This window comes from Pteronotus mesoamericanus, unplaced genomic scaffold (genome assembly GCF_021234165.1).
Source record: "Pteronotus mesoamericanus isolate MK-2021 breed Mesoamerican mustached bat unplaced genomic scaffold, CSHL_Meso_final contig_1193, whole genome shotgun sequence".
Taxonomy (NCBI): Eukaryota; Metazoa; Chordata; class Mammalia; order Chiroptera; family Mormoopidae; genus Pteronotus; species Pteronotus mesoamericanus.
Genome location: NW_026555039.1, coordinates 1,672,048 through 1,696,268, shown reverse-complemented (window position 1 = coordinate 1,696,268; position 24,221 = coordinate 1,672,048). Strand labels below are relative to the sequence as shown.

At 66.3% G+C, this 24,221-nt stretch overlaps 1 protein-coding gene across 3 annotated transcripts in view; it reads left to right on the top strand.

Annotated features, from left to right (window-relative positions):
* The first annotated feature begins 20,790 nt into the window (after nt 1-20,790).
* Nucleotides 20,791-24,221, top strand: part of TP73 (tumor protein p73) — a 34,668-nt gene continuing 31,237 nt past the window's right edge. For 2 of the 3 annotated variants that reach the window (XM_054583939.1, XM_054583931.1), the window contains exons 1-2: nt 20,797-20,855; nt 21,158-21,281. In XM_054583939.1, the coding sequence (XP_054439914.1) occupies nt 20,797-20,855; nt 21,158-21,281 (183 nt within the window). Of the gene's footprint in view, nt 20,856-21,157; nt 21,282-24,221 lie in introns of all 3 variants that reach the window. The other variant, XM_054583948.1, reaches the window with a different exon arrangement.

Genomic DNA, 24,221 nt, shown 5'->3' with positions numbered 1-24,221 from the left:
CGTGGGCGCTGGCTTTGCCGACCTCGCGGCTCGCTCCTGTCCTCTCTTCCACTCGGAACGACTTACCCCCCACACACCCGAGTGCGCCCCCCGCGAGGCCCCGACGGACCCTCCGAAGCCCGCCAGACAGTGCGCGCGGCGACTCCGCGCCCCGCCTTGCGTCCTGCGAACCGAGGCCGCCTGCCTTCTCCCGGCCCCGCGCGGCCTGCCCCGGGGCTGCCCCTGCGGGCGCCCCCACCCCTCGACTTCCCTGAACGAGCAGGGGTAGGGGATGTTTGCAAGCGTCCTGCACCGAAGTGCCGACCTTTCCTGTCCTGGACCTTATTAGCCCCTGAGTGTGATCCGTCTCTGTGTCCCCACCGTCAGCGCCTCGCAAAGCGTAGGTGCGCAAAAAAGGTGTGTCGAAGTCAGCCAGGTGCAACAGGTGATGCGCAGTTCCCCTGCGGTCAGAGAACCCGCTCCACTCTGCCCGCTCTGCGCGCAGTTCCAAAGGCGGCACTGATGTGAGGGTCGCCCTAGTTTGGGGGCATCGGTGCAGAGGCAGAAAACGAGTGGCAAGAGCACCAGAAGGCGGCCTGCGGCAGGTGCCCGCTGCCCAGGGCCGCTGGAAACTCGGTCTACTTTGAGGCTTGCCCTAAGGGGGAGGAGGTGGGGGGCCGTGACCTTGACGCCGCAGGCGTCGCGGGCCAAGGGAAGCCTGGGCCTTAGGCGGTTTCTGCGCGCAGAGAGCAATTCCAGGTGCCCAGCCCATATGTCGCGGTGGACAGGGCCGGCACCTGCGCAAACACAGCAGAATCCGGTGCCCCAGGCCCCGAGGCTGAGGCGGTGTCCCGAGGAGGGAGCAAAGCGCGGGAGCATTTGAGTTGGGAGTTACTCCTTAGGTGCCACGGGGCACAACATCCGCCCAGGAAGAGCGGGGGCGGGGCCCCAGAGAGTTATGCCCAGAGGATTCCTGCGGATGCGCAATGCCGCCAGGGGCCAGGGCTTAGCGGTGACCTCTCTAGGTGAGCGGTGTGGGTGGCGTGCCCTCCGCGGCGGGGGAGCCCTACTGGAGCCACCTGGGCGAAAACGACTTCACCTACCTCCTGGCGTTGGGGCCTGGACCCTCACCCCTGTGCCCAGCAGGCTACGGCCAGTGTGGACACGCGGGGATCTGGGTGGCAACCCCTCCCCACGCGTGGCGCCTCCCCTGCCGGTGGATTCCAAGCGCTCCGACCGTGGAGGAGCCCAGCGCTGCGGGGGGTGGAGAGAGGGGAGATCTGGACGTCGGGGAAGATGCGGCGTCTGGGGGAAAGAAAGGCGTCGGGACGCGGAGTCGGCATCTCTGCAACACCTCCCCCCACCCCACCGGCTCCCGGGCGCTTGTCCAGGCCCCCAAGCCGAGGGGCCAGTCTCGCCAGCTGGAGGACCCCACGCCCGACCTTCCTCCAGCCTGGTGTCCAGGGCCCTGCAGGGGTGACACGCGCCAAAAGGTGGCGGGAAGGAGGCGGGGCGGAGCAAGCCCCGGGACCCCTGCTCGGACGGACGCGGCCAGCTGGGGGGGCGGAGCGCCGGGCGGCAACCTGGGCCCGGGCCGGCCCCGCCGCCCCGCGCTCCTCCCGCTCCGTGGGCCACGAAGGCGCTAACGCCCGCGGCCGCCCCCTCCCCGCGTTCCTCCCCGCCCCACACCCATAAAACCCTCCTCGACGGGTCCGCCGCCCGCCCTGCCTCCCCGCCTTGCAGCCGCGCCCCGGAGCCCACGGCGGAGTTACACGGCAGTGAAGCCGGGGCCAGCGCCGGGCCGACGCGGGTATCGATGCCGCGGGCTCGGACGGCACCAGGTAGGCAGTTCAGGAACCCGGCGCGAGAGGGACCTGGGCGCGGTTCGGCTCCGCCTGTGGGGGTCGGAGCGCAGGACAGCGGGCGCTTCAGCTCGCGGCTCCGAATCTGGGAGCTGGTGGCGAGGAGACGGTACACGAACTGGGAGAGAGGGTGATGTGGGGTGTTGTCCGACCGGCTCCTGCAACGGCTCGGGAGGGGCAGGGGGCCTGCCAGAGTCGGGCCCCAGAGGAGAGCAGGGTGGGGCCCTCAGTGCCGGGGCAGGGGGGCGGGGGCGGGGCCAGGAGCAGCTTCACTGGGGTTCCCGGGAGGGGGGCCTCCCTCCTGCTAAGCTTTCGTCACCTCAGGTTCTGAGGGAGAGGCTCTGCTGGGGTACAGGGACAGATGGAGGCTGGGAGCCTGTGAGCCGCTGACAAACTCCTGCGCGCCTGCCGGTGCCACTCACTCAGCGTCGGTCCGTGAGCGCTGCTACGCTGGTTGCGGAGGCCTTAGTCGTGCCCGCCCCCCAACACTGGGGAGGCGCAGGTGCTCCCTGGAGCTGGGGAGCTGGGTGGGCTCGCTAAGCTGGAGGGAGGCGTCGGTTACTAGGGAGCTAGGTTCCCGAGGGATGCCTCCCAGTGCCTCCAAAGTGGCCTGGGGGCCGGCTCTGTTCCTGGTGGGGAAAGGACTGGCCTGTCTCCTGGTGGGAGGCAACCCCTTGTCCCTGGCTCCCTCTTCCCCTGCCCCCCTGGCCCCTGTAGACACTGCCCTTTTAGCCTTTAAACCGAAGGGAGCTATTATTACCTTCTTACTCAGCCTGTATTTTTGTCTGGTCCCTGAGCGGGCGCACAAAGTGTGCACATGTCTGCATAAATAGATGGGTGACAAGTAGACCATTGTCCGCCAGTGAGGGGCTGGGAAAACAGCGTGGAGTTATCGCCTGACCAGAGGCCCTTTGGTTCAACATACTGTGGTCTGTTTAGTAAGTACCTGGACGCTGGGAGGCCTCAGCTTGATGCTCTGGTGGGGTTGGGTTTGTTGCCGTTGTTGGTGCCCATCTTTGGCAAACATGAGTCCTGCAAGCCTAAATAAAATCTGTCGCCCCTCGATGTTTAGAGAAGTCCAGCCGCCCTTCTTCAGATTTGTTCAGTAAAAGATAAAAAAGCATCGCACTGAGAACAAAAGCATAGCACGTTAGACATTTTGTAACAACCCGAGAATTTATGGATTGTGCATGCACTTTTAAAAGTAAGGTAAGCCCCGACGGACTGGCGTGGCTCTGCGGGCTGGGCGCCATCCAGCAAAGGGAGAGGTCGCTGGTGTGATCCCGGGTCGCGGCCACGTCCCCTGTCGGCGGGGCATGTGCAAGAGGCACCTGAATGACGTTTGATATTTCTCTCCCTTTCTTTCTCTCTTGCTTCCCCACTCTCTGAGAATAGATAAATAACATAGTTTAAAAAATAAAAGTAAGCTAAAACGCGGGTGCTGGAGCTGTGAGGCTGTGCCCGGCCGTGGGCCAGCGCGGGGCATCTGTATGTAGGTGGCGGGGAGGCAGTGGGCCAGGCGGCAGGCGCTTGCAGAATGACCGCGGCCGCTTAGCTCCGTCTGGCAGACCCTGCAGTGAAGGCTCTGGGACCAGGGCAGCTGCCTCCAAATCCTCAAGGGTGGCCCATGGGAAAGCCAGCCTGGCTAGTCCAGCAGATGCGGAGGTCGGAACGCTGGGGTTCACATCCCCTCTTCCCCACTGACTAGGCATAGCGGTGTTACGCAGCTCCTCCGAGCCCCAGTTTACCCATCTATAAGGAGGGGGTAATAGTAGTCCCTACCCCCCGAGGGTTGGGAGAACAGTGAACAGGATGTCACATCTGAAGTCCTTGGCATAGTACCTGGCACCCACAATGAGGACCCCGAGCGATGGCAGCTGGTCCCAGCTGCTGCTGCAGAATCTGCAGAGGTGGGAGCTCTCGATGGGAAGGCACAGGGGGAAGCACAGTTCCCTGATAGCAAGCCAGGGTCCCCAGGGGCCGTAGGGACAGAGCCTCAGTTTGGTATTTATTTATAGAGTACGCCCCACCCACACCCAAGAATGGACTCATCCCATTGAACACGTGCAAACAACACAGCTGAAGCAGAGGTGAAAAGGAGCCCGAGGCTTTACGGTGAGAGACAAACACGCCGGAACCGGCGGGGGTCTCGCCCCCAGCGGAGGGTGGCATTCACCAGAGATGCCGACGCCCAGAGGGACCTGTTTCCCGGGTGGGTACTGGGAAGCTGCATCTTCATCTCAGCGGGACGCAGCTTCCGCTCACCAAGTTCACGGGGAATTTATCATCCAGATACTTCTATAGAAGGCACGGCATACGTGATGAACTTGGGCTTGCAAAAAAACCTCCCCAGAAACCTTCCTCAAAAGCACACTTCTGCTAACCAGCCCCCAGGAAGGGGGACGGCACGCCTTCATTTTCCAATTTGGGCACTTCTGTGGCAATGCCGAGGCAGTTTTAAAGTGTGTCCTTTCCTGATGACGTCGCTTCCCATAGCCAAAAAGAAAGAAGCAGCTGAGATGAGGGGCGCCAATGACACATCTGTCTGGATGGCACAGCCCTCAGTACTGGGCCCGATTGTGTCTCCGGACGTGAGAGGATAATCGCAAGGGCCACCAGGTCCTGCCCTCAAAGCCCAGAGAACCCATCGGTAACTAGCAGCGTCCATGTGTGTCAGCCAAACACAGTGTCCTTTTTTAAAAGTTCGCCTTCTTAAGTAGGTGACATGGGACGGCAGGAAAATGGTTTCTTTGAGCGCTACACAGAGGAAACTCATTCCGGTTTAGGGAAAGCTGGCCTGCTCACTGAGGTTCAAGTTTAGGGCAGCTGACACGGAAGCCAGCTCCGAGACACGCACAGCAGTCGCGAGCCTGCCGTCTGTCCCCTGCCCTGTCCCCTCTCGGGCCGGTATTCCGCTGCAGGGCAGACATTCGCTTGGCAAAAGTGCTTTTTCGTCCTGGAGACGCTGCCCCGAATTGGAGACCCAAAGGAAAAAAAACCAGCTGAACTACTGTTCATTGAACACCTCCGCTGTTAGCGAACAGGTGGTCAGTGGTGGACGTAGCTGAAGAGTTGGGTTTTTTTCCTCTGTAATCATCACAACTCCCACTGAGGTAGATACTGTAAGTGGACCCACTTACAGAGGGGGATACTGAGGCTTCAACAGGTGATACAATTTGCCCAGGTTCACACACCTGGGCCAGGAGCTTAGCTCAGACTCGGAGCTGCCGGGGTCCCCTCTCCCCTGGGCTTGGCAGGAACTCCAGACACAGCTTGAGACCCTCAGTGCATAGAGCATTCGTTGGGGGGAGTGCCCTTCGAGACCCTCTGAGTCAGAGGTATAGAATTCAGGGGCGCTGGGAATGTGAACGGGGGAAACGGCGTCTTTACTTGTATACCCTCCAAAGTGAATTTCAGCGTTTCCTCCGGCAGTGACTTGTAGGCAGCAGGCCGCCCTCGTGTTGGCTGCTCCGGGGACTTTCTTTCCCGTCCCAGGAGCCCCTGTCGTACTCCTTGTGCACGACAGGCGCTGCAGAAGTCTCAGGATTTCCCTGGTGCTGGACACCCACGGGAAACTGTCCGCGATGAGACCTGCCTCTCGCTGAAGGAGCCAGTGAGCAGGCACAGGTCTGGCTGCGGCACAAATTCACTTTTCCAACATTGCTGTGACTGTCAGCTTCCCGGGGCCGCCCTACCAAGGGGCCTTAAGCAGGGCGGCTGGTGGGGGGGTGTGGTCCAGCAGCCTGGGTCTCGGGGGCCGCCTTTGAGAGAGCGGGACAGAGAGAAGACAGCGTCGGCGAGAAGCCAGGTAGCGGGAGGGGCACTGCTGGGGACAGAGAGAGGAGGTGAGAACACCGAGAGTGGGTCTCAGGCCGTGGAGGGGCCATCACGGGGCGGTCACTGCAGGATCAGTGGTTGGAGGCTCCATCGCATTTCCCCAAGACCGAGCCGAGGTGGAGGCAGCGGGATCTGTCCTCAGTGGGCCTTGGGGTGCGGGAAAGAGCCACGCCGGGAGGCATCCACGCGTGCTTCCCCCGGTGCCCTCGCCGAGAGATCGCGCGTCCGGGAGCCCACCGCCCTCACATCGCCGCCGCCCCCAGAGGCACCGAGGCCAGAAAGCACGGCTGACACCACAGGTCAGGCGTCCATCGAGCCGCCCTCGCCTGACGCCACCGTGGCCACGGTCAAGCCCCAGGCTCTTCCTCTGTGGTTGTGGGAGGGCGCGGGGGCCCGCCTCCCTGTGTTCCGGGAGCCCCTGCCGCCTCTCCCTGGGGAGGCCCCAGCCCCTCCCGTGGTGAGTGGCCATGGGGAACACACCAGGCAGCCCCGAGGGGCCCGGCCAACCTGGTCTGGCCCCTCTCCCTCCCGGCAGGAACCAAGGCCATAGGCATTGCCAGCACCGCCGCCACCAGCCACGGGCGCAGGGCCGCCCAGCAGGGCAGCTCTCGATCCTCAGCCTGCTCAGAGCGGCTGTGCAGGGGAACGACCCGTCCGTAACATCGCCGCCTGGTGCCAGCTGGTGGGTCGCCCCCAGGGACAACGGGGAGCATGTGGGGAGGGGCTGGGGCGCTAACGGCTCACCCGCTGCTCCAAGGGGCCAGGCCCCGGTTTGGGGGGAAGGGCAGGCATGTCAGGAAGTCTCTGGCTCATTGGGCGGGTGGCTGGCTTCTCCTGAGGGAGGGACGCCGGGTTGTACTGTGTTCTTCAAAGTGGGCGGGGAAGACGCCCCCTCACCGCACCCACCGATGTCCTGGGTCTTTGGAGGTGCCATCCTGGGCTACGTTCCCTCTGGCGGGCTGAAACCCGGGAGAAACACCTGCGTTTCTCTTCTGCAGACTTCTGGCCTCGAGGCTCACCCGGGCGGTGCCACCTGCCAGACGGCGCTGCTCTCACAACCCCCTCGGGGCTGTGTGGGGGACAGGCAGGGTGGGGATGAGGCTGGCCTCCAGGGGGCCCCATGTGGGCCCTGCCTTCCTGTGCAGTGATGGGGGGGCGAGGGGGCTTGAAGGACATCTACGGCCACAGAGAGGGCTCTCACTTCTGCAGAGGACACAGGTGGCAGCCCTCCCCAGACGCCATCGGGCTGCGAGAGGGACAGGTGTATCCCAGGCAGGACACCAAATACATAAACAGGTCCCCTCGCCCTGCCTCCCTGGCCGCCTGTCACTGCGCCCCGGTCACCGACAGCGCGCAGGGCAAGCACAGGAGGAGGAGGAGGGGCCGCTGGCCCTGAGCGGCCAGTGAGCGGAGGAGGACCGCCTGGGCCCGCCGTGAGCCGCGACCACTCCTGCCTGCTTCCTGCGGTCGGTGACGACCAACAAAACCTGCAATTAGGAGTCTCCTGTTAGCGCTCCCTGTCGGGGACGGCGAGCTCCGACTTGCTCCCAGGTCCCTCATTTTGGATCAGGGCTGCTCCTCGCCTAATTATTTGGCAAGTAATGAGGGAGGCGACGTCAGCTGTGAACGTGCCCTCGAGCTCTTCGAGTGAAGCTGCAAATGAAAGAACGAGGTCTTGGTAAATAGAACGCTAATTGGATTAACAGGAAAATAATGGATTCTGGGGAAAACAGCAGAACCTACGACTGGAGACAGAGGCCCCTGTCGCCCCAGGAGCGGAGCCCGGCCTGGTCCAGGTGGCGGTGGCAGCGTGAGAGCAGAGTCCACGCCTCCAGTAAATTGCTTCTCAGCTCTTGTTTGCAACATTGCACTTGGTCCTCTCTCAGTTCCCCATTCTGGGTTCTGGGCTTTCGGTTCTCGGTTCCCCCAGCGAGGGGCAAGCAGCGCTCTGCAACCGACCTTTGGTGAACCGGCTGGCTGTCTTCTCCACGGGATGCGGCACAGCCGCAGCTCCTAGCACGGGTCAGGGCGTGCACGTATCCGGCGCGTTCTGTCCGGGGCCGTTGGCAGCGAGCCCCAGACCCCGAAGCCCCGTCCCCCTTTCTTTCCCCTGCTGCCTTAGAACTTCATTTATCTCCCGAGAAACCCGCTCTCAGCGCACTCGAGGGCAGTTGGGTCTCCGGGGCGGAGGCGGGGTGGGGGCAACGGCCGCCGGGGTGACTGAACTCTGAACTGTTCTGTGCCTTTTGAGACTTGTGTTATTCAATGACATGCCCTGGGGAAAAGTCCATGGTGGGAAAAGGGGACCGAGTTGTGGCGAGGGTGGCCCGCGGCTGAGTCAGCCAGAGGCGGGGGCAGACCCTCCCAACATGCCCCTTATTCGGGGGACCGTTTAAAGCTTGACTTCCGCAAGGTGAGGGGAAATGACTCCCGCAGAAGGGAAGGGTGGGGCGGAGGAGAGCCCAGCACATGTGGCCCCAGGGAGTGCCACCCAAGGCTGCAGCCTGGGTGTCTCATCACAGCTGGACCCTGGGGTGCCTTTAGGGCTTACGAGGCGTTGGGGCAGGGGCGCCTTTTGAACTGGACGTGCCCTACCCCCATTGGAGGGTCCAGACTATCCACAGGCTCACCATCCCTTGTCTCAGGTGTTTTAAAACACATTTCACTTATTTATTTTTAGAGAGAGGGGAGGGAGGGAGAAAGAGAGGGAGAGAAACATTGATCAGTCGCCTCTCGCATGCTCTCCGACCAGGGAACGAACCCACAACCCGGGCATGTGCCCTGACCAGAAATCGAACTGGTGACCTTTCGCTTTGCAGGACAAGGCCTTGTCCACTGAGCCACATGAGTCGGGGCCAGAATTCAGATTTTAAAAAATTATTTTAGGCCCTGGCTGTGTGTCTCAGTTGGCTGGAGCATTGTCCTGTACACCAAAAAGTTGTGGGTTCGATTCCAGTGTTCCCTCTTTCCCTTCTTCTTCTTCTCTCTCTCTCTCTCTCTCTCTCTTGGCCTTCCCCCCCCGCCCCGCCCCTAAAATTAATAGGCATATCCTTGGGTGAGAATTTTTAAAAAATCATTTTTGAAAAGTCACGTAGCTCCGGAGTCCTGTGTTTCATAACAGCCCCAAGGGGTCTGATAGGGACACACCACAATCGGGCTGACCCATGTCTGTGGCTGCGCACATGGGACTTCCCGTGAAATGAGCCGCAGGCTGTGCGGAGCCACGAGGCAGGAAATGCCTTGGGCTTTCTGCGCTTTCTGGATTTCAAAAGTCTGAAAAAGGATGCGGAGCTCCGCTAAGGCCTTGGTTCGATTGTTTATCACTCCTCCTCACGTACCTGAGGTTCACCAGGCCCCGCTCTGGGGTGCGAGGCCGTCAGCCTTGCCCTCCCGTGACCTCGGGGCCCAGCAGCCCGAGGGGGAGGCAGGTGGCCGGCAGGCACGCGGAGGCCACGTTCAGGGCTCGGCAAGAGGAGACTCGGCTCGGCTCAGGGCAAGCAGGATGGGCAGTGCTTGCACCTAAGACGGCTGGACCCTTGGAAACAGGGCCACAGCGTTTGGCAGCAGCCAGAAAGCGGGGCCAACAGCCCTGCAGCAGGCACAGTGGAAGGAAGCAGCTGCCGTTGGACAGAAGTCAGCGGGCGTCGGTCGCCCAGGAAGTGGTGGCAGCGGGTGGCTCGGTGAGGTGTTTCCTGACGGTGTCCACCCGCAGCTGTGCCGTTTACGGTGTTTATCCAGTGGGGAAATTTGCTTAGTGCCCGGGCCTCAGTTCTCTCAACTATGAAGTGCAGGCGGTAGTTTGTCTCGTGGGGCAGAGGCAAAGATTCCGTGATGAACGCAGGTGAAGTGCTAAAAATAGTGCCTGCCGCATAATAAGCAATATTGGTTGGGGGGCGGTGTGTGAAGGAGTCGCTGCGTCCGTGGAGACAGGGCTGCTGTTGGACTGACAAACAGGTTTTCAGGGACTCGTCATTGTTGATGGGGGGCTGCTGGTAAATACTGAGGTGGGGGGAGCAGAGGTCGCGGGGAGGGAACAGCGGGCGGCGGGATGGCCCCCCTGCCTTCCTGGATCCCAGGAAGTCACCAGGCAGGAGTGGGCCGCTCTCGAGAGCCCTGCGGCCTCAGAAATCAGTAAACACTGTCCTCGAGCCTCACGGTGACACCATGTAGTCCGCACACCCACACAAAGCAGGGTTTCTGCCGAGCAGCCCAGGGGACTTCCGGGGACCCCTCGCAGATGGCTCCTAAAACGTGCCTTCGTGCGAAGGATGTTCATGATGCAGAACAATGGCTCCCCAAAGGCTCCACGCCCTGACCTGTGACTGGGACCTACGCACGTGTGGCTTTACGCGGCTAAAGGGGCTGCGATCAAGTGGGGGGTCCTGAGATAGGCGGTGACCCGCGAGCGTCTGGGGGCCCAGCGTCCTCATGAAGGTCCTTCCAAGAGGGAGTGAGGGGGTTGGAGTCGGGTGTAACAGCGGAAGCGGGGGCTGGAGGGCGCGCTTGGCAGGCAGGGGAGGGGAAGGGTCCACGAGCCAAGGATTCGCGTGGGTGCTGAGAGCCGGGGGGACAGTGGCTGCCTCCGGAAAGGGCCGGCCCTGCCCACGAGCCCACTGTCCTCCCTCAGCCGCACGCGGGACGCCCGGCCGCCAGAGCTCTGGGAGAATAAACGCGTGTGTCCCAAGCTGCTCGCCGTGTGGTCATTTGTGGCGGCAGCAGCAGGGGACTTAGACAACGTGCCTTTCTGCCCAGCACCCCTTCAGCTGCCACCCCATCAGACGAGCAAGGCCTTCCCTGAAGGTCACGCCTGGGCCTCCCCGCTTGACCTCGGGCCCCGGCCCCGGCCGCAGGGCAGCGTGGAGCCCGAGCGCGTGGGGCTGCTCCCCCCGCCCCGCCCAGCCGCAGGGCCGGCCTCCCTGAGCCGGGCCCTCCTCTCTCGGGGGCGAGGGCAGGGGGGGGCATGCCAGGACGTCCCCCGACAGGATGCACCCACTCCCTTGAAATGGGCAGTGGGGGGCCCTTTTAGGGTCTCCGGCTCCCCCCGGCGGGACCCTGTTCCGGGTGAGCACGCGCACCAACCTCGCGGGGCACGGGCTGTCTGCACAGATGTTCTGCTGGGCACCGCCGGCTGCTGTCTGATACTTTCACCAGGAGCAGCCCTGAGTAAGAGCCACTTTCCCCAGGTGACGGGTCCCCTGGCTGCCCCAGGGTGCCGAGGTGAAAGCAGCGAGCCTCCTGCCAGTGTCCCCAGAAGTGTGTGCGTGTGTGCGCACGTTGGGGCGACAAAAACAGTTGAATTCCAGCAGTTTTCTGGTTGAAAAGATGAGTCTGGATTTGTGAGGAGCCCTGCTGCCGTGTGACAGGCGAAGTGACATGTGGCACAGGCTTGGGCCGGAGGGCCAGCTGGAGCTGGGGCCGGGGACACACCTGGGGGACAGATTCACTGCGCCCTTCTCCCACGTCTGATTGTGTGGGAATTTCTGGAGGGAGGGGCCGAAGAAACGCGTGCACACACAGGGCTAGGGCAGCGGCTCCGACCCCGGCTCCCCCTGCCCCCAGCCCGCTCCCGTTCATAGGGCAGGGCGTCACCGTCGCCGTGGGGAGGGCAGAGCTCCGGAGCCCTGAGCACAGCCAGCCACCAGCCCTGGGCTCCAGGCCATGCTCCGCCCCGCCTGCCCCAGCTGCAGGCTCCAGGCCGGCCACGCGGTTCCAATGTCATCACCTAGGCTACGGGACGCCGCTGCTGCCTGCCTGCCGAGCCACGAGCAAGCAGCGTCCGGCCTTCTGGCCCCTTTCCCTCTGCACGGACCCTCCCGGCCCAGGCCCCGCCGAGGTAGGCTTGGACGCGGCCTCGCGCTCCTGCGCCCGGCACAAGCTCGCGGCCCTGCCCTCCTTGGGGCCCCCCAGGGTGCGGAGCCCTCTCCCCGCTGCCTGCCACCTGGGCCCTAGGGGCAGTGGCGGCAGACGAGCAGGCTGGTGGCCAGGCCAGTGTGGGAGGCCGTGCCAGCAAGTCCCCTGATGGGACTCGCGTGAGGAGGACCAGCCCCGGTTTCATGACACTCAGGGGAGTCATCCGCCCCCGGGGGGCTGAGGGGCGCCCCGCATGGTCCTGGGCTGGGTGCCACCTGGGCAGGAGCCGACGCTCTGACACCGCGGCCTGCAGCCCGTGGACCTCCTGGGAACTCTCTCCACTTCCTGCCCAGGAGGGACCGAGCGATGCCCAGGCCCAGGGCTGGGCTGGCGAGAGGGCCCCTCCTGGCCCCACGGGCCGGCTGTCTCAGCTCCCCTCACCGGCATGGGGCGTGGAGGCTGCCCTGGCCCCCGCCGGCCGCCTGCAGGGCTCCCCGAGTCCCGGCCATCGGAGTCCATGCCCGGTGCGCAGACACCTGCCGCTGCGGACCGGCTTCCACAGCTGACTCCTGAGGTCAGAGGCCATCAGGGTCCAGTTGCGCTTGAGGGGAGGAGCTGGTGCGGGGCGTTCGCTGCAGGAGCAGGGCGTGCGTGTGTGCGTGCGTGTGTGCGTGCGTGAGTGCAGGTGCGCTGATGCTTGTGAGGGGGATGGAGCGGAGCTGAGTGTTTGGCTCCCGCCCCCGCCCGATGCCCTTCGAGTGGAATGGAAAGTGAAGACATTGATGGAAAGGTGACCTAATTTTAGATATACAAATGGTCCCAGCGTTCCAACGGGCAGCCATGTGTGGCCCCCTGAGGTGCCCCGGAGTCCTGCCGGGTGCTCCTGCCCAGGTCGGTCCCGCGTGATGCGTGTGGCCTTCCCGATTCCACGGAGGAGACAGCAGAGGCCCTGACGTGCACACCGCCTGCAGGCGGCTGAAGGTGCCCGGCCCTGTGGCTGGCGGAAGGCCTTCCCTCAAAAGTGCACCGACCAGTGTGAGTCACCTGGGAGGGGTCCTGGGCCAGCACTCGTGTTCCCACCCCTCTGTCCTCGCCTGCCTCCCCAGCACCATCTGCTGGGTCCGTGTTCCCCGGCCTCACCTGGACCCGCCCCACCGGACTCCGCAGGCCGGCGGGGTGGCCTCCGCAAAACCCCACTGCATCTCTCCGGGGGCCGAGCCCCCAGCCCCCAGCTGGCGCCCCACGGCTCCCAGGTTCAGAGCCCCGCCCCCGCCGTTGACTGAGACCTCCCGGGGCCCTGGCTCCTCTGCTGCCCCCAACTCAAGGGCCCTTCATGCTGCGGGAAGGACATCAGGGCAGCGGGGTGCGGCTACGGGGGCCTTGGAGGGTTGACGTCAAGAAATAGCCCGGGACGGGCTCAGAGCGGGCGCTGGAGATTCTGGGCGGCATTCTCAGGGCGCCCGTCGCAGGGCTGGGGCGCGGGCGGTGCCCTGGGGGACGGGCCAGGGAGAGGGCGTGTGCGAGGCCGCTCTCTGCGACGCTGATGGATGCTCCTGGGCGGGGGGCGGGGCGAGGGGGGATGGTGCCTGGACCACGGTCATGGCAGCTTGGATGAAGTCACATCGGGCTTCACACCCAATGTCAGCTGACTTCAGAGCAAGAGAGGAGCGGGATGTGGGGGTCGGGCTGAGCGTGGTGAACGAGCTTGGGCCTCTGGCCAGGAGTGGGGCTGGGGGACTGAGCAGGGTTCGGTGCGGAGCCCAGAGGCTGTGCGGGGCGGGGGGCACTTCGAAGTGGGGTGTCCCTTTCAAGGGATACGAGGCACCCCGAGGCGGGCAGCCAGGTGGGAGCGACAGGCTGGGAGCAGACACCCCGCACGCGGCGGGAAGGGCGTGCAGGCTTGTCGGGGGAGGAGGAGGTTCCGGGGGCAGGGCAGCCCCCCCAGTGCTGGCCACCAGCAAGCAGATGCGTGACCCCCTTGGGGCAGAATGAGGGCCAGCGGGCGATGGGGGGAGATGGGGACGGGCCGGGGTGTCTGGCAGCCGAGCGGGGGCTGGCGGTGTCTGGGCAGGACAGGCTCCACGGCGACCCCTCCCAGGGGTCCCCTAGGCTCCTGCAGCAAAGACCGCGGTTCACCCCGGGGGCCTGTGCTGGTCACCCACACACATGGGCACCGCCTGCCCTCCTGCCATGTACCCGCCTCTCTCGGGCCCGGGGGACGCGGCAGTGACCGAGTCCTCGGGGGCTCCCAGTGGAGCGAGGCAACAGGAAACAGGGGCCACCCAGGGCTGACAAGGGCTCCCGAGGACTCTTCCAGCCATGGGGCGGTGCTCCGTCAAGGAGCCGGGCGGGGGCTCCGCGGAGCAGCCAGGAGCCCGCCCGTGGGTGTCCGTGAGCAGGGCCACAGCTAGTGATGGGGCTGGGGGAGTCCTGGGGGCTTCACGGGTCAGGAAAACGCTTTCTGAGTCAATGCTGGCTGTGACAGAGCAGAGAGCCCCCAGGGTTAGGGACACGGTCCCGCCAAGTCAGGCGCTATGCTGGGGACATCAGGTGAGACAGAAGCAGGCAGACCAGCCAGGAGGCTGCCGCAGTCACGGGCCTGGGGGTTGGGACTGGGGCGCCCTCCCGGTGGGAGCCCAGGACTCGGGAGCAGAGTGCAGTGAGGGAAGACCGAGGAGCCAGCGGTGCGCCCGGTGCCCAGCGGCCCCGGGCCCGCGCTCCAGGCTGCCCTCGGCCCTCCCGGGAGTGTGTCGGGCCGGAAGCTCACGGGCAATCACCCGCCCTGACCCCAAGCTCCTCTTCAGCCTCCGGCCTGGCCTCACGAGGCTCCCAGGCCGTACCTGCCCCTGGCCGCGCCTCCCCAGCTCGCCCCGTGCTGGCCCGGGCCCCTCGCTGACACCCGCCTTTGTGCCGCCCTTCCCCCGCCGGGTCCCAGTCCTGCTCCACCAGGGCCTGGGCGCTGCCATGGACCCGCCCGCAGTGGTGCCGCGGGGCCGTCCACCCTGGGCCTGGTCCTGCCCCGCCCCCCGCCAGCCCAGGACGCCACTCCAACCAGCAGCACGTCCCCCGTCCACCCCACGGTCCCCTTCGCCGAGCTTCCTCCATTGGTGCCTCGCGCCTCCGACCCTGGCCCCCTGCCCCTGTCTCTCCTGCCCCTGCTTCCTCCGCCGCCCACGGTGAGGCGGGGCTGGGGGTCCAGACCTCCGCCGCCTGCCCCTCCTCCTCCCGCCGGCCCCCGAAGCCCCAGCGGGCATTATTCTGCCCTGGCAGGCAGGTTACCTCTTGCTGGCTTTGGCAAGGCCCTGGCGTGGCACATGGTTTCCCACTGTGACAGGTGCTGGGTCCCCCTCACTCCGCAGGTGCCTTGCTCCTGGTGAGACCAGGGTGGGGGACGGGGAGTGGCTCTGCGCAGGAGCTGGGGAGCCAGGGCAGCTGCCAGGCTTGGCCCCCCGCTGCCTGGGGCCTGGGGTCTGGTTTATTCTTCCTCGGCTGCTGCCACCCCGATAGTAAGTAACTCCTGGTCAATTGCAACTGGCTACTGTTTCCTGAGTTTCCAGCTTGTGCCCAGACCAGCGCCCTGTGAGCGCATTTCAGGAAACAGACTCCGAACCGGCAGGACAGCTGCCCCCGGTCACACAACGGCGGAGGCGGAGGGGAAGCTGGGGCATGTGCTGGGTGGCGCTGACATGCAGGGTGGGAGCCAAGGGCCAGACGGGCATGAGCTGCCTGCTCGGGGAGTGATGGGGTTGGGAGGGCGGTTATGGCGAGGCTAGCACAGGGCAGGGTGGGCCCCGGATGTGGACGAGGCCTTCATGCGTGGAGGTGTCAAGACTGCTGGGCAAGGGACTTCCGGGGCCGGGTGCACGGTGCAGCTGCGCAGGTAGGAGCACAGGCTGGGCAGGGGCCGGCTCTTTGCCTGCCAGCGGGAGGATGCGCCAGGAAGCATGCAGGGGTCCGGAGCAAGGGTTTCGCTCGCCGCCCGGGCCCCTGTGTGCTCTTGGGCAGACAACGCAGCCTCTCTGTGCGGCACAGTGAGATGGGCGGAGCATTCCACAGGTGGGACCGGACTGCCAGCCCTGGGGGTTAGTGATGCATCGCGTGTCTTTGTTTAAGTGGGCTGCATATTTGTGTCTCTGCTGGAGCTGATCTGTGGCAGCTACTTCCACAAAGCGCCGGGGCAGCCTCCGGGGATGCCCCAAGCCTCTGCCCCGCCAAGCGCCTCTCCCAGCAAAGGCCCTCTACCCCACAGGCCCTGAAGATTTGTTTAACCCTTGTTTCCTTCTAGAAGGCTGTGAAGCTCCCATGCACTCTAGCCCAACTGTGAGATTAAAATAGAAACTGCTGGGAAACATCAGAATTCTCTAGATAGGGCCGACCCAGGTGCCAGCGGGGACTGCCCACCCTGGGCTGGCTGTGGGAGGAGGCTCCCTGCGGTCCCAAGGGAGGCTGTAGCCCGGGGCGAGAGGCCAGCAGGAGGAGCGGCAGCCGGGCTGGAGGGCTCCGGGGCCGCCCCCACTCGGCCCCCGCTCTGCTGGGCCAGGCCCGGCGGGGAGAGAGGGCAGCCTCCCTGGGCACCTCCAGCTGTTTTCATATTTCACAGTGGCACCCGCCTCAGGGTGGGGAGGCTAAATTTGTCTCTTGCCGCCTGTGCTCGGTGCCCCCGAGAGGGGCAGTGGGGGAGCAGGCGGCCCTCTGAGGGTGGGGGCGGCCTTGGCCGCAGCCTCCTCCCCAGGCCCCGCAGGCCCCAGTCTTACCCCAGGGCGTGCGGGGTGCAGGGCGCGACCCTGACCTCGCCCCGCCCTTCCCCACCCTGTGTGGCCAGGGGGGCAGGGCCTGTGGGGGGCCTGTGGCCACGTGGCCGTGCGCAGGCAGGGGGTGGGCCATGAGGGGCACTGCCCCACCCCCCTCAGGAAGTGCCTCCTGGCCTCCGCGGTCGGCCAGGCCTGGTCCCACCCCGTGGGCAAGAGCCTCCCCGGCTCCGGGGGAGGCAGAGGCCTCTCAGCGGCAAGGCCCCCGGAGGCTGGGCCCGAAGCGTCCGGATGAAGCCGGACGGTGCGCTGCCCGGGGGGGACGGCCGTTGGGCACAGGGGCCGTCCGACCTGCCCGCCCAGGTAGGGGACTTCCGGGTGCTGTCGACCCCTCGAGACAGGGCCACAGGGGTGCTAGGGAGGCCCTGGGGTCCCCTCCTGGGAGGGTCCCGCTTACCTGCCACCTCGGCTTCCAGGCCAGTGGGGATTTACGGACACGAAAGGAAAGGAAAGTGAGGCCAGGGCCGTGGGCGCCGTGGTCACGTGGCTCATGACAGCCACCGTGGCTGGGTGGCGGGGTGGGGGGCCTGGGTGGGGTCCTCTGGGTCTTCCCTCTGCTGAACTGAATGGACCTGCCCCTCCCTGAACGCTGGCCCCCCGGTGTGCCCCGTGTTGTTCCTCTTTGTGCTCAGGCCACCTGCCTGCCCCCTGCGTTGGGGCTCGATGAGGGGGCAGTGGGAGCCCCTGTGGCTAAGGTCCGGGGGTCAGCTGGGCAGAGCAGGTGCGGGGGGTCATCCGCACAGATGGGGTGTCTCTCGGGAGCCCTGGGCAGGGACAGGCTCAGGGGACGGGGACGCAGGAGGCCCGCGGTCCTGCCCTGTTGGTGGCACCGCCGAAGGGGTGCCGGGGACGGGAGCAGCACGGGGCGCCCTCGGTCCGAGGCAGGGAGGACGGCGGCTCCCTCGCAGAGGCTGCGGCCCGGCCTGGCACGGAAGGACAAGGGTGGGCGGGGAGGGGACCGAGGGCGAGGCGGCCCGCAGCTGGGCTCACGGGGGTGGGGGAGGAAGGCAGTGAGGGGGCACATGGGGACAGGGCAGGAGAGCCACCGGGGGACAGGTGAGGACAGAGGACACACGGGGACAGGGCAGAGGTGCAGTGAGGAGACGTGTGGGTACAGGACGGGGGGCAGGTGGGGGGCAAGTGAGGCGAGGGCAGGGAATAGTGAGGGGACATGTGGGGACAGGGCCGGGCTCCCCGGAGGCGGTGGCTCCGGCTGGGAAGCTGTGGTGGACACGCTCCAGGGTCGGGCAGAGCTGTGAAGGCAGGGCCTGGGTGTCCTACAGGCCTCCAACTGCCCCCCTGCCAAGCGGAGGGGCCCTCGGGGGCCAGGCCGTGAGTAGCACCCTCTCCCCAACCAGCAGTGAGAACGGAAAGGGACTCTACCAGGAAACCAGTGATGCAGAACCTTCTCTCAGAGACCCATGAGTCACTAGAGAAAGCGGTGACAAGGGAGCTCGGGGCGCGCAGCAGCGTTGGCCCCACGTGAGCCCGCTGGGCGCCAGGCGGGCACAGCAGCCGGGCAGGAGGAAGACCCGTGGGCTGCCGCCTCCAGGGCTCTCCCCAGGTGACGAATATTGGCCGCTGGGCGCCAGGCGGGCACAGCAGCCGGGCAGGAGGAAGACCTGTGGGCTGCCGCCTCCAGGGCTCTCCCCAGGTGACGAATATTGGCCGAAAGTCCGACAGGTGAGGCGGGTGGGAGGCTCCGCCCATGGGTGGCGGGGGAGGGGCACGCCGGGCAGGACCGTAGCCAAGGCAGTCCCAGGGCCCCCGAGTCCCGCGTTTGGGGGTGGGCTTGGGAGAGAAGCCGCAGGGTCTGTGGACACGAGTCCGCTGACCCCAAGGAGCCCGGTGGCTCCCGACCGGCCCTCCTCCCTGCCCCCACCAAAGCCCCAGAGGCCTGGCTGGCATCCCTTTGGCCCCTGCCCCGGGGACTTGCTCCATCTGCCCCCAGCTGCCCTCTGTGGGGCACCTGCAGGTGTGCTCCCCGCCCCGAGCCAGCAGGTGGGTTCCCAGGGCGCACGGATGCGGGGCGCGCTGGTTGCCTGCAGCCGGGGCTCCCCTCCGAGTCCCCGTGCTGGGGTGGCCGGAGGCGGGCTGGGGTGTGGACGTGGGGCAGGCCCCGGGCCTCAGGCCTGCGGGGATGTCCCAGGTTGGGTGCTGGCGGCAGAGGCCGTGGGAACCCAGGCAGGGCTGGGAGGACGCGGGGTGGGGGTGTCTGCCGCTGGCTGAGTGAGCGCACGGGGGCGCGCGCCGTAGCCCCGAGGCTCCTGACGGCACCCCAGGCTCCTCTTGTAGCTTTTAAAAAATTTCTGTGTCTCCTTCTTTTTTTAAATTAGAAAAATGTTGTTATTGAAGGGAAAGTCACATAACATCCATGCCGCCCTTCTCCGGTGATCAGTTTGGTGACATTTAGCACATTCACAATGCTGTGCAACCACCGCCCCTGTGCAGTTCCGGAACATTCTCATCGCCCCACATCAGACCCCACACCTGTGAGCAGTCACTCCCCCTCCCCGTCCCCAGCCCCCGCAGTCACCAATCTGTGTCCTGCGCCTGCGGCTTTGCCCGTTCGGGACATTTCGGATTGGTGGAGGCATGGGCCCTGTGGTCCTCGGGGCCTGGCTCTCTCTCTGGGCGACATGCCTTTGAGGCCCATCGACATGGCAGCGTGCATCGGCGCCTCGGTCCTTCCCGTGGCCAGGGAGCATTCTGTCGCGTGGACCCGACACGGCTTGCCTCTGCGCCCGTGGGTTGGTGCACAGGGGGGCTGTTCCCGGTCATGACGGATAGCGTTACCAGGGTGGGGGACGGGATGTTGCCATCCACTCGCAGTGTGACGTCGGTCAAGTTGTTTGCCGCCTCCGGGTTCAGGAAGCCCATCAGGTAAACGCAAAGGGCGGCCACATGGCCCTGGCCAGTCGCCCCGCGTGCAGCGAGGGGCTGTCTTGGCCCCCCGGGGGACCGGCCCAGCCTCAGCCGAGCGGCGGCTTCGCCGCCTCCTGAGTCCGCCCCGCACTGGATTGCAGGCGGCCCGCTCCCTGCCCCACGCTCAGCTCCGCTGGGTTCTGGACGGCTGGGGCCAGCGGGGGTGCAGCCGGCCCCTCGGTAAAGCCTTGGGGCTGGCGCACTGCAGGTTCGCTGGCTTGGGGGGCAGACGCGACTCAGTTAACTTCCACTCTGAGAAACCCACATGGCTGTTCCTGTACTTGGAGCTGTGCTGTGTGGCCTCAGGTCGCTAACCCTCTCTGAGCCTGCGGGAGAGTCCGCACGCAGCCGGCCCGGTCCAGCAGCCTGTGCCCGACCTCCTCGCTCAGCCGTGCCAGAGTCCTCGGGCCTCCCTCCGCCTGCGCCCGCCTGGTCCCTGCGGTGGCCCTCAGGGCTCGTGCCACCGCACCAGGGACGGGCCGCCCAGCGCGGGGTGGCCCTGGGGACAAGCTGCCGGCGTCCACCGGCGCCTGGCTGCATGGGGACAAAGCGACAGATCGCAGGGGCTCTCCTCCTCTCTTGACGGCTGTGGGCAGGTCCGGGCCTGCCCGCTCGGGCCCTGCCAGGCTGGGGCTGGACCAATGCCCACGGCCCCGCGCCAAGGTCCCGGAGACGTCCCCGTGGCCTGGGTGGGGGCTGCGGTTTCCGCCCTCCCCCATCCCCCCCGCTGCGGGGCAGCCTGGTCTCTGGGTGGCAGAGGCTGCTTGGAGGTGGCACCTGGGCATGGAAGATCCCAGGAAGGGCGCTGGGGGCGCAGAGGCGAGCAGGGCCCCGGGTCGGGGGACCCACCCGTGGGCATCTCCCGTGAAGGGGGAGCCGCCGTGGGATCTCGACCTTGGCAGGCTCCCTCGTGGGGCCGGTGCTTCTTCTGTGTCCGGGTCACAGCGTGGACCCCGCCTCAGAGGGGAAAGGCCGTCTGCGAAAGGGAACCGCGAGGGTCACGCCTGGGGCTGGGCTCCGCCTCCCGTGTACCTGCACAAGCTGTCCCTGGAGGGGGGACCCTCGATCTGAGCGGCCCCCACATGCCGGGGCCTCAGGAGCCCCAAGCCTGGCTCAAGACCCAGGCTCAACATGGGGCAAGATTGCGATAACAGTGACCACGTACGTGTCCCCGAGTGCTCGCCGTGATCAGCCCCTGGCCGGGCACAGGGCCCCTGGCAGCCCTGGGGGGGGCGCTGTGGTCACCCCCACCTTGGAGGTGGCCTCTGAGGCACCCCTGCCACCCAGGGCGCCCCGGGCAGTGCCTGGAGCCAGGCCTGCTTGCCAGGCTGAGCTCCCGCCCCCTCGTCTGAGATGGGAGGGGCAGGCAGGGAGGTGATGCAGGGCTCGCGTAGTGTCCTCGAGTGTCACCGGTGGCCCTGCCTGCCCGCCCCTGAGGACGCTGGGAGAGGAGCTCACAGGGTATCTTCCCAAAGCGCTCACTGTCCCCTTTCTCCTCCCAGAGCCAGCTGCTCCCAAGGCCAGGCGTGGGGAAGATGTCCCAGTCCTCTGCCACCGACGAGGGAGCCACGTTCGAGAACCTCTGGAGCTCCCTGTGAGTGTCTCCTCGGAGCGGTCCTCAGAGTGGCCCTCGGCCTGGCCCCAGGGCAGGGCCGGGCCAGGGGGCCCGCGGGGGAGCTGCCGCCCCGGGCCTTCCCCTGGGGACGCGGGTCTCACCAGCCCTGGAGAGGCGGGTGCGGGAGGGGAGGAGGCAGGGGAGGGTGAGCTGACGCTGCCACGGCCACGGACTGAGGGCTCCCTGGGGACAGGGGAGAGCGGCCCCCCCGTTGCGGGCTGGGGCCGGTCCTGAGCCCGGGCCGGGCAGGCTGGGGCTGACGGCTCGATCCCCGCTCCCAGGGAGCCCGACAGCACCTACTTCGACCTTCCCCGGTCGGGCCAAGACAGCAATGAGGAGGCGGGCGGCGCGGAGGCCGCCGTGGACGTCTTCCAGCTGCAGGGCATGGCCACCTCGTCTGTCATGGTGAGTGAGGCGCTTCCGGGGGCGAAGCTCGGGGTGTGGGCTGGGCACACGCTGGCCCCGTCCTGAGAGCTGGGAGGCCAGGGCACAGGGTATCGGCGTACCGCTTCCTCTGCGGGCTTGTCACACGTTTCGGTTGCAGAAGAGAAAATGTATCGGCGTCCAAACTGTCGGTCCTGGGTGGGAGTGGACTGGGGCGTGGCAGGGTGTCGGCGTGTGAGCAGCTGCCGCCCTTGCCTGGCCTTCCCCACGGTGGCTGTGCCCGAAGGCGGCCTCCCCTGCCTTGAGGGGGTCAGGGCCCGCCCGTGCCCCTGCCCATGGGCAGGCAGGCTGCCTCTCAGCGATCTGAACTCGGTCACAGGCCCGCCTCCGGGCATCCCTGCGTCTCCAGCGGGCTGGGGTCGGCGTGGACTGGGTGGGAGGGCACTGGGCCTGGACACCCCCAGAAGCCCCGCTTCCAGAAATTGGAGCCCCTCCCCGCGACACACACCCTTCCGAGGCGCCTTGGCCACCTGGTGAATGGTGGGGGCCGAGGGGGCTCCCGTCCCGTGGGTGAGCCAGGGCGTAGCAGGCCTGTGGGGAGGAGGCAGGAGCGTCCCTGGGCCCTCCGTCTGTCTGTCTCCACGCCGGCCGGAGACGGCTAGCTCCCCGCACTGGCAGAGGGCAGCAGCCCCCGCGACGTCCGGTCCTCTAAGACCCTCAGACAAGGCCTGAGGGTTCTGGCCTCCGGGCCCCGCGCCCCGCCCCTGCCCAGGGGCCCTCGCGGTGGGAAGAGCTGTCCGGACGCAGCGCCTGCCGTTTGGGCGAGGAACCGGGGCAGACGCTGGGCTCGGGCGGGCTCGGGCGTCCTGGAGCAGGGCGAGAAGGCAGAAGAGGCGCCCTGCCCTCAGGGGCGTTTTCTGTGCTGCTCGCGGCTTCCCGGGGACTGCGGTCCCCACCCTCCCGCCCCTTCCCGGACATCGGTGTCCCCAGTGTTTGGTTGCTCTTAGTCCGTCGGTGCTTTTGCGGTCGGCTGTCGGGACACTGCAGACCTTTCCCCTTTGGGAGCCCGGTTGCTGCTGGATGTGCCCTTGGGGTCATATTTTGGTGACTAAGGAAACCTCAGTGAATTCAGAACAAGCTGTATTATTCACAGGGCCTGGAGGGTTAGGTCTGTCCTGCTTTGTCTGATGCGTGAGACCTGGAGGGAAAAGATGACTCAGTCGGTCCTCTCGCCGTCCCAGGGGTCTGAGAATGGGGACCCCGTGGGAGGAGCAGCCTGGCTGTCTACTGTGTTGCCTGGGGACGATGTCTTTGAAATGGGCGCCTGGCGATCACAGGCTTAAGGTCAGGCACTTACGTTACAACTAAAAAAGCGAACTGTCAGGCACCCACACTGTGTCCCCTGTATGGGACATGCTATGGGACAGGAGCTGCCACGCAGTTCCCGGGAGGGGGGACCCCTGAGTGCAGCCTCCCAGGAGGTCTGTCCCCAGAGTTCTGGAAGCTGCTCCCACCCGGCCACCTGGCTCTCTATATGGAGGACAGAGGGGTGGGGGTGGCCCAGAGCCAGGAGGGCTCCTGCGTTGGGAAGGCAGGGGGCCAGCGCCAGGTGCCCGTGGGTGGGACGTGCTTCCCCCACCCCCGGGGCAGAAGCCAGGAAGACATGACTCTCATGAGCCCTCAGGTAGGGAGAGTGGGGCTTCCCATCTCTGGAAACAGCAAGAGAGATCGCTTAGGTCGTCACACGCCCACCGTGTGCAGAGCTCAGTCACAGAGGTGGGGGAACCACGCTGGCCCCTCCCACGCTGCACATTGTCCCCTGCCTGGCCCACTGTGGATACATCGTGAGCTTGCCACCCTTGCTCCCGGGCGCCCCCTCCCCCCATGCCCACTCAGAGGCCTCTCCAGCGTGGGTGGCCGGCGGCAGCGTCCCCAGACCTGGCTGTTCTACCCCAGAGCTTCTGCTCGCGGTGCTGGGGCCTGGGTCAGCAGGGCTTTGGCAGGCACAGTCCTGGGGTGGGGACATGGTCCTTGGGGGCGGTGTTTTCCCTAGTCTGGGGGCCACTCTCAGAGCCGCAGGTGCTTCCCGCAGAGACCAATCTCCCCGCGGAGACCGACTCGGGCCCCGCCCTCCACTCCTCAAGAGAGTCCCGCCCTCCCGGGGCCCCTTCCCGCCTCTCCTGGCGCCTTTCTCTGGCGGCAGCTGTTGAGGGCAGGTGGGCCGCCCTGGGGGCGGGGCTGCGGCCAGCAGGGGCCGCCCTCCACCCCTCCTCAGGTGCCAACCGCAAGCTGCTACCATGCAGGGCCGCCGTTCAAGAGCTCAGAGAGGCCAGCGGTCACCCAGGGCAGCCTTCCTGGCTGGGGAGAGGGCATCTCTGGGTCGGCCCCCAGGCAGGGGACAGGGGGGCCGAGGGAGGGAAAGGACTTCCTGCTCAGGAGGGCCTGCGGCCTGAGGAGGGGTGGGGGGAAGCTGGGGGCGGGTGCCAGCCTGTTCTGTGTGGCCCCATGCAGCATCCCAGCCTGCCTGCCCCTGGGCAGCGGGCCCTGCCTCCCACAGGCGTTTGGAAAGACAGGGGACTCTGGGGCTCACGGGGCAGAGCCCTGGCCAGCCGCCCTGCCACAGAGCCCCACTGCCTGTGGGTGCTGAAGAGTGGGACGTGGCAGAATCCTCAGTGAGGACGGCCGGGAGCCGTGGGTGCCGAGGGCCGAGCAGGAGGCCAGCTGGAGGAAGCAGCTGGGAGGAGGCTGGTCCCTGAGCACACAGTGGCCCTGATCCCCCATCACCATCCCGGGGGTGCCAGGACTTTGGAGAAATTCTCTGGGTGCTGCCCTGCTGGAGCCGGACACGTGTGCTCGGTGACCCTGGGACCCCAGCCGGGCCCAGGCTCAGTGACCTAGCACTGTCTCCTTGGCTTTCGCCGGGGCTGGAGGGAGGAGGCCCTCCGCCCTGACACCGCCGGC